The 9,355-nt window shown below is 42.4% G+C and overlaps 1 protein-coding gene across 1 annotated transcript in view; it reads right to left on the reverse strand.

Annotated features, from left to right (window-relative positions):
* The window catches only part of arnt2 (aryl-hydrocarbon receptor nuclear translocator 2), a 28,532-nt gene extending 23,305 nt beyond the window's left edge, over positions 1-5,227 (reverse strand). Inside the window, exon 1 of the mRNA XM_037690464.1 lies at positions 4,962-5,227. Within this exon, the coding sequence (XP_037546392.1) occupies positions 4,962-4,992 (31 nt within the window). The 5' untranslated portion in view covers positions 4,993-5,227. The remainder of the gene's footprint in view (positions 1-4,961) is intronic.
* Positions 5,228-9,355: the final 4,128 nt, after the last annotated feature.

Below are 9,355 nucleotides of genomic sequence, written 5' to 3' on the forward strand. Positions count from 1 at the left end.
TATAGATTTACCTAGTCCAACATGTGGCTAACACCATAGGTTCACCTTGTCCAACATGAGGCTAACACCATAGGTTCACCTATTCCAACATCTGGCTAACACTATAGATTTACCTATTCCATCATCTGGCTAACACTAGATTTATCTAGTCCAACATATGACTAACACCATAGGTTCAGCTTGTCCAACGTGAGGCTAACATCATAGGTTCACCGTGTCCAACGTGAGGCTAACACCATAGGTTCACCTTGTCCAACATGTGGCTAACACTATAGATTTACCTATTCCATCATCTGGCTAACACCATAGATTTACATATTCCAACATCTGGCTAAAACATAGATTAACCTAGTACAACATCTGGCTAACACTATAGTTCACCTAGGCCAAAATGTGGTTAACACCATAGGCGTAAGCTAGTATGTCTTGTTCACTTACGTCTTTGAAATAAGATTTTGTTAACTTGCTTGTGTTTGCTTGTTGCCACTTTGCCTATGCAATAACAGAGGAATCAGACAGTCTTTGCTCTGTTTTGTAGTCAGGATGGATGGTACTCTTAAGTTCTGTATTTTTCACGAAAGAGTTTTAATACTGTGCCACCCGCCTTGCTTACTCACTCATTCACATGGATGTGCTATACAAACCCTCAGGCACTCTCAGCAGCCCTGGGAACAGAGTTAATATTTAATACTGTCTGCATTCACCTTCATGACTTTAACAGCAACACAAGTCCACAAAACAAGGAGCAGCAATCCACATCATCAACCAGTTTCATTGTTGTTCTGTGGTTTGCTTTCTGTTTTGTAGGCTTGTAGTCTCTGTGATGGTCTCACTAGGGATACTTAGCAGTGCTGTAATCACATCTTTAACAAAGTTTCAGAGGATACTTTGTCACTTAGCTTTGGCAGCTGTTGCAGGTCACATGTGTCTATCTTGTTCAAACTATTCATTCTTAGGTCACCTGCTCTTGTATTCAAATCCTTGAGGTTTCTTAATGAGGCTTGGTACCCATACTCAGATGATGGGGATGACACCATATACCCCTTGACCTGTCGTCCTGGCTCCCCTGTCATAGTATCTTTTTTGTACCTTGTCAATCTTTAGGCGTGACAGCAAGTTTCTTTCTGTAATGTTATAACACTGGGTCTGAAGTTGTTTCTGAGTCACATCTTTCATATAAGCTAAGACTGCTTGTATAGTAGCATTCCAATGATGTTAAATTCTTTGTTATTGTCTATATCATCCAAAAATTATCCGTCCTAGTTCAAGTTCAAATAATCTTTATTATCCCAGAGGGAAAATTTGTTTCACAGTCAGTAGGCACACGAAACATCCATACTAGACAAGACATTAAAATAACAATACAGAAATCATCACTGTTCTTTGACAAGCCTGATTGCTAGTCCTAATCTTCTACTTGGACAGTTCTACAAAGTACTTCACTTCAAAACTCAAGTCCTCTACCAAAGGCCTAGGATTTTGAGGATTCTGTGAGGTAAGCTGTTCTTGGGACTGTATTCTTCTGGACAGAGATCTCTGAGGTTGTTCTTGGAATCTGTAGGAGCCACTTTTACAGTTTGGGTGTCACAGCAGCAAGTGCTTCAATGAACATTGGGACTACTGAGGCCTTGACTCTCCACAGCTTCTGTATTTCCTCTCTCAGCCCTTGGTATTTCTCCAGCTGCTCCTTCTTCCTGATATTACAGTCTCTTGGGATTGCTACATCTATGCCTCACAAGGTTGTGCGCTACCCATCCCATTGCTCTTCACCCTCATGATCCAGGACATGCACCAATGTACAGAACTGAAAACATCATGAAGTTTGGGAATGATACAACTGTAGTCGGCCTCATCAGTAACAACAATGAAGCCAACTACAGAAATGAGGTGAGCCAACTGGTCCAGTGGTGTAAGGCTAATAACCTGATCATGAATCTGACAAAGATTAAGGAAATTATGGTTAACTTCAGGAGTACAGCAATAGCTCCCCTTCTGGCCATCGATAGTGCTGCTGTGGAAAGGGTGAGCCAAATTCTTGGGAATACACATAACTGAGGACCTTTCCTGGTCCAACATCACATCGCTAACCAAAAAAAGCCCAAATCTGCCTTTATGTCCTCCACAAACAGAACAGAGCAGGCGTTCCAGCAATCATTCTACTGGGGTACCATCGAGAACATTCTCCATCACTGTGTGGTATGGAGGCTGCACCGCCTCCTGCCGTCAGAGTCTCCATCCAACGCATCGTAAATACAGCTAGCAAGATCATTGACTCTGCTCTGCCCTCCCTCTAAGACATTCACCAATCCAGTCTCACATGAAGAGCCATCAGCATTCATTGCTTGGGACACCTCACACTCTCTTCAACCTGATTCTTTCAGGAAAAAGGTATCGGACCCTCCGGGCGTGCTCCACAAATGCACTAGGGCTAGGCTGTCAAGATGCTGAACTCTGTATTCCACTTACACCCTCTGCCGCCTGCTTCTGGACTGTGAATGAAAAAACAAACAAACAAACAAAATAAAAATAAAAAACTAAAATGAACTGGAAGTCCAACTTTTATTGTATATGTATAATGTATATTTTATCTTACTTTTTATCTTCTCTAAATCTACTTCCATTCTTAAAGTTATGAGAAAGAGAGTAACGATATCTCAAGTTTTCCTGTATGTCCAGAGCATATGGTGGAAATTGACTTATCATTCACCTGAATCATTGAATCTTTCAAATTTTTCAATTTGTTACCACTGCCATCTTCTCTTGTTGTCGACCACCACAAAGTCTGACTGGTTAGCCATCACTTGTTTGTCAGTCTGGATATGGAGGTTCCACTGTATCTTAGCCTTTCCATTCTACACTAAACTTGGTGGAGTCTCCCACTGTGACTGTGGGACCTCCAGTCCATACTAAGCACAGATGCTCCTGTAAATTATTCCAGATGGTCGTGTATGCTGTTCCAGATGGTCCTGTGCACTGTTCCAGATGTTATTGTGTACTGTTCCAGATGTTCCTGTGTACTGTTCCAAATGTTTCTGTTCACTGTTCCGAATGTTCCTGTGCATTATTCCAGATGTTCCTGTTCACTGCTCCAGATGGTTCTGTGCATTATTCCAGATGTTGCTGTTAACTGTTCCAAATGTTCCTGTGCTGTTCCAATGTTCCAGTGTATTATCCCAAATGTTCCTGTGTACAGTTCCAGATGTTTTTGTTCACTGTTACAGATGTTCATGTTTATTATTCCAGCTGTTCCTGTTCCAGATGTTCATGTGTACTGTTCCTGTATATTATTCTAGATGTTCCTGTTCACTGTTCCAGATGTTCCTGTGTATTATTCCAGCTGTTCCTGTTAACTGTTCCAGATGTTCATGTGTACTGCTCCTGTATATTATTCTAGATGTTCCTGTGTATTATTCCAGCTGTTCCTGTTAACTGTTCCAGATGTTCGTGTGTACTGCTCCTGTATATTATTCTAGATGTTCCTGTTCACTGTTCCTGTGTACTGTTCCAGATGAACCTGTTCACTGTTCCAGATGTTCCAGTGTACTGTTCCAGATGAACCTGTTCACTGTTCCAGATGTTCCAGTGTACTGTTCCAGATGTTCCTGTTCACTGTTCCAAATGTTCCTGTGTACTGGGGCAGCTGTGGCTGAGTGGTTAGAGCAGTCATTCTCCAATGCAAGAGTTGGGGGTTCGATTCCACCAGCAGTCACATGCTGAAGTGTCTCTGGGCAAGACACTGAACCCCTCATTGTCTCCGATGTGTGTCCCATCGGTGCATGAATGTGATACAGCACTGATTATTCTTTGTACAGATCTAGTAGAATGATGTATGAATGGGTAAATGAGGGCACAGATTGCGTTGTAAAGAGCTTTGAGTATCTTGATCAGATAGAAAGGCGCTATATAAGTACAGTCCATTTACCATTTACTGTTCCAGGTGTTCATGTGTACTGTTCCAGATGTTCCCATTCCCTGTTCCAGATGTTTCTGTTCACTGTTCCAGCCACTTGGTTTTGGGGTTCCATGTATGCTTTGCCTGCCTGGATCTTACATCCTGCCATTGTATAATTCAATTCCATTCAGTTTATTTATATACTGTAGAGACAACTCACAACAGAAGTCACCTCAGGACACTGTACAGAAACGTTCACATACATAAAAATCAGTTAATAACAATATTTATCTATGGATATACCGGTATTACATATGTTATGTGTTAATGTTACATGTACTTCCAGATGTGTAAGTATTACAAGTACACAATGTGTATATGGATATGTACTCATAGTGTATACGTAAAAAATAACTCATAGAATATAGTATAAATGTACTCCCAGTGCATTTGTAGAAGTATTCCAAATACACAGTATATGAGTACTACAGTGTAAAAGTTTTTTTTTCTAGTACGCAGTGTTTATGTACTCACATGTGTAAGTCTTCCTAGTGTACAGTATATAAGTACTGCCAGTGTACTCACAGCACATATGCACAGTGTGAGTATACAGTATTCCTAGTACACAGTACATATGTACTTCCTTAAAAACAAAACAAGAACTCGTTTCAGGAACCCGGCCGAGTTCAGAACTCTGTAGTTCTGCTGTGTGTGGAGATGGTTCTGAACCAGTTCATTAAACCTACACACCCTTGACCCGGTCCAACAGAACACGCACACACATCCAGATGTGTCCTGTGTGATGCTGCAGTCACAGGTTCGGTTCGGAATAACGGTCCGAGGGGGAGGAGACAAAGACCAGATAAAATACACATCCTGTTTATTTCGACATCAGGATGGACCAGGTTCGGTCCAGAACTGCTCAATCTGATCTGACCTCTGAAGGAAGGGGTCCGGGAGTGGAACCTGGACCGGACGGTACCAGCGGCCTGTGGGCCTCCGGTTCTCCTCTCTCCATCACATGCATCCATCCTCTCTCTCTCTCTCACACACCGAACCGAACTCTTACCGGACGGGTTGACCGCAGCTGGAGTCGCCATGTTTCCTCACCGAAACAAAGACTTAGAACCCGGATCGGTTCCGATGGAGCTGACGAACAAAACCAGCAGGGTCCCGCACAGAACTGTCCTCAGGCTCAGTCCAGACTCACACCACACTTTCGGTACCAGATCAGACTTTACAGGACCCACAGAGAAACCCACCCGGGTCCGAACCGAACTGACTGATTTCTAATAACAGAAGAGGTTCTGTTAAATTATTCTAATGACAAGATGTCTGAATGGAAACACCGCGAGACTTTGGCTCTGCATGAATAATTCATATTAAACATGATGGAGCTGAGAGACTGGACCCAACAGAACCGGGTCACGTAGAAACCAGGTCCACACTGATCCGTCAGAATCGGGTCAGGATTCAAAACCAGCACCACAGACCCATCAGAATCACTGAATTAGAGACACACAGAAACGGCCAACGATGGAGATAGGCGAGAGCTTAGTCGCCATCTTTCTAGGTGCTACGTGCATCGCTGATGACGTCAGTCCATAAACTCTCAGATTAACCCTGACTGAAGCAAACACCGATCATGTTGATGAGAAAACAAGACAGAGTGTTCTGTAATGAGCCTCCCTACAGGCCCAGTCAGAGTAATGGGTCAAAACATCAATCCAACCCTGTAACACCACTTTGATAAAACAATCAAGATGATAACTGGTCTACAGCAGAATTAAACTTTAACTAAAGACGTTCTTAACATGTTAGTCCAACCAGAACTCTGCTACCAGACTCTGGACTCCATTTTACTGAGACTCAGAGCAAAGACTGAGGACAGGACTGGGCCTTAAAGCAAAAATATCACATTTTTTACGGTAAAATAATTACATCTAACAAAATTAAGTCAGGTCCTCTGGACAGCGTCAAAAAACAAACAAACAAACAAACAAAAAACCTTGTTGAAACATTTCGTCTTTTATCCAAAATATTTTATCAGGCTGAGGAGCTGCACTAAACTCAGTTTTAAAATAGTTCATTCTCATAGTGGATTTTGACATTCAAAACTAGCTGTTCACATGCTAAAGGAGGACCATCAACCTAACGACCGATCGTTAGCGCTCTGATGGCCGCTTGCTATTCACAGAGAGCTGAGTGATACTAGTAATAACAGAGGGGAAGAGTTGGACACGGAGGCCTCTGCCCTCTGTTTAATGATGGACGGGTTCTCTTCACAAAGATGGCTTCCTTCACTCCTCTCTTAAACCAACGTTCCTCTTTATCAAGGATGCGCACATCTTGTCATAATAATTATAACTACAATAATAATTGTATAATAATTGTAATAATAATTACAGTTTTATTGAAATTTGAAATAATTTTTTTATTATTCATTGCATTTTAGTAAACAGCGCAGCAAAACATTGATGACTTGTTTTTTTTGTCCACCAGGCCCTTATTCTGAGTTTTTGTCAGACTTTTTACCTGACTTGAAGAAAGTGTGAGGAGGGAGGAAAAGGAGGCGACACTTGCTCCTCCTTTTATTACTTTTTATTTGTTCTCGTTAAAATTAGGTACACTATGTGGGAAAACAAAACAAACAACAGGCTTTGCCTGTTTGTTTCTGTTTGTACAGCACTTTGATTGGCCCTGTCGCTGTTTAAAGTGCTTTATAAATAAAATGGTATGCTATGGTAACAAATGTGTTAACCTAGAACACTTGAATAACTTCATATAATCACTGCAATAAATAAATATTTCATAATCAAATAAAAATTAATGAATAAACTGTGTTTAATTTTTAAACTTAAAAGAATGTGTTAGCATTTTATATATGCAGCCAAAGAAACATCAGAGAGAATGACCTCGAAGCGAATATGTAAGACACCAATTAGACATTATTTAAGTCAAAATAAACTTAAAAAAAAAAAAGAACAGTCTTGGACGGCTCTAAAATGTGACCGCAGGTCCTGGGGTCCTGAAAAAGAGGCAGTCTTTTCTGTTTTTTCAGCTGCTTCCTTCTTCAGGGGTCACCACAGCAAACTGAACTGAATAAAGACTTGGCAATTATTTTTATGCTGGATGCCTGACGCCACCGAGCTACCACAGCCCTCTGTGTGGAGCAGAGAGCTGCTATCTGGGGTGCCCGGAGGAGCAGATGGTGGGGGTTAAGGGCCTTGCTCAAGGGCCCAGAATGGGGCAAATGAGGGTTTAGGCAGGTGTGGGTGCTTTACTTATCCCATCTACATTTTTATGTTGTCGGTAACGGGAGTTGGACAAACGATCTTCCGATCACAGGCCCACCTTCTCTAACCTCTGCGCCACCACTCCTACTTTCTTTATGCTACATTTATTAATTAATACCAGGAGTGAACTGTGGCTATAAATGCTCCTGGATACTCTGAATTACCCTGTTACCAATCAGCCTAACATTCATGTTTTTGGGAGGAAACCAGAGTACCCGGAAAAAACCCACGCATGCACAGAGAGAACATGCAGACTTCACCCAGAAAAGCCCCTGGCCAGGATTTGAGTCATGGCAACCTGCTCGCTGAGAGGCAGCAGCTCTACCAACTGCACCACTGTGCTTAGATAAAGATAGTGCTAAGATCAAATTTGTTGAGAATATATTTTGAGGAAACTATGTAGTTCTACTTTATCAGTTATGTTTTGTTGTTAACACTATTTGTAATTTAGTCTATTTGTTCCCCCAGTGTGTCAGAATGGCCTGATCAGCAACTTTATGTTTCCCTCTCATCTCAATCAGGGGTTTAGTTGGTGCTTTACTTTCCTATGTGGGTACCTTAGTTAAATTTTGTTCTGTTGACCTCTTATGGGCCCAGAACTGCAGTATTTTGAGTTTTTGTAACTAAATTTAAAGCTCTTTATGGCCAATCTCCTGGGTCTCTTTTGCTGGTATATGTGGACCCTAACAGTATTAAAGAACCTAAAATAAACATGATATGAACAGAATGAAAGACAGACGAATAGAGGTCATAGAAACTGTGGACCAGGAAGTGGGAAAGATTAGAGAGGGTGAAGTCCGGAAAACTCTGAATAGAATACAGAAGGGGCTGGCGGTATGACCTGATGACATACCAGTGGAGGTTTGGAAATGTCTTGGAGAGATGGTGGTGAGGTTTTTGACTCAAATATTCAATGGTATGTTTGAGGGTGAGAAAATGCCTGAGGAATGGAGAAGAAGCGTGCTGGTGGCTATTTTTAAGAACAAGGGAGATGTACAGAGTTATAGGAACTGTAGGGGAATTAAGTTGATGAGTCACATGAGGAAAATCTGGGAGAGAGTTGTGGAAGCAGGACTTAGACGAGAGGTGACAATTTGTGAGCAGCAGAATGGTTTCATGCCAAGAATTGTTGATAAGTCACACAATGACTCATGTGGACACATGTAGCAGCAGTAATGTGGACACATGCAACAGCAGTAATGTGGACACCTGCAGCAGCAATAAGCTGGACACATGCAGCAGCAGTAGTGTGGACACATACAGCTGCAGTAATGTGGAAACTTAGAGCAGCAGTAATGTGGACACCTGCAGCAGCAATAAGCTGGACACATACAGCAGCAGCAGTAATTTGGACACATGCAGCAGCAGTAATGTGGTCACATACAGCAGCAGCAGTAATTTGGACACATGCAGCAGCAGTAATGTGGTCACATACAGCAGCAGCAGTAATTTGGACACATGCAGCAGCAGTAATGTGGTCACATGCAGCAGCAGTAAAGTGAAAAAAAAGCAGCAACAGTAATGTGGACACATGCAGCAGCTGCAATAAAGTGGACACATGCAGCTATAGCAGCAATAATGTGGACACATGCAGCAGCAGTAATGTGGACACATGCAGCAGCTGCTGTAAAGTGGACACATGCAGCTGTAGCAGCAGTAATGTGGACACATGCAGCAGCAGTTAATGTAGACACATACAGCTGCAGCAGCCGTAAATGTGGACACATGCAGCTGCAGCAGTAGTAATGTGGACACATACAGCAGCAGTAATGTGGACACCTGCAGCAGCAGTAATGTGGACACCTGCAGCAGCAGTAATGTGGACACCTGCAGCAGCAATAAGCTGGACACATGTAGCAGCAGTAAAGTGGACACATACAGCAGCAGTAATGTGGACACACAGCAGCAGTAATGTGGACACATGCAGCAGCAGCAATGTGGACACATGTAGCAGCAGTAAAGTGAATGCATGTATCAGCAGTAATGTGGACACCTGCAGCAGCAGTAATGTGGACACATACAGCAGCAGTAACGTGTACACACGCAGCAGTAGTAATGTGGACACATACGGTTGAAGCAGCAGTAATGTGGACACATGCAGCAGCAGTAAAGTGAATACATGCAGCAGCTGCAGTAAAGTGGACACATGCAGCTGTAGCAGCAGTAA

The sequence above is a fragment of the Nematolebias whitei genome, chromosome 2 (assembly GCF_014905685.2).
Source record: "Nematolebias whitei isolate Nwh7 chromosome 2, NemWhi1, whole genome shotgun sequence".
In the NCBI taxonomy this organism is placed as follows: domain Eukaryota; kingdom Metazoa; phylum Chordata; class Actinopteri; order Cyprinodontiformes; family Rivulidae; genus Nematolebias; species Nematolebias whitei.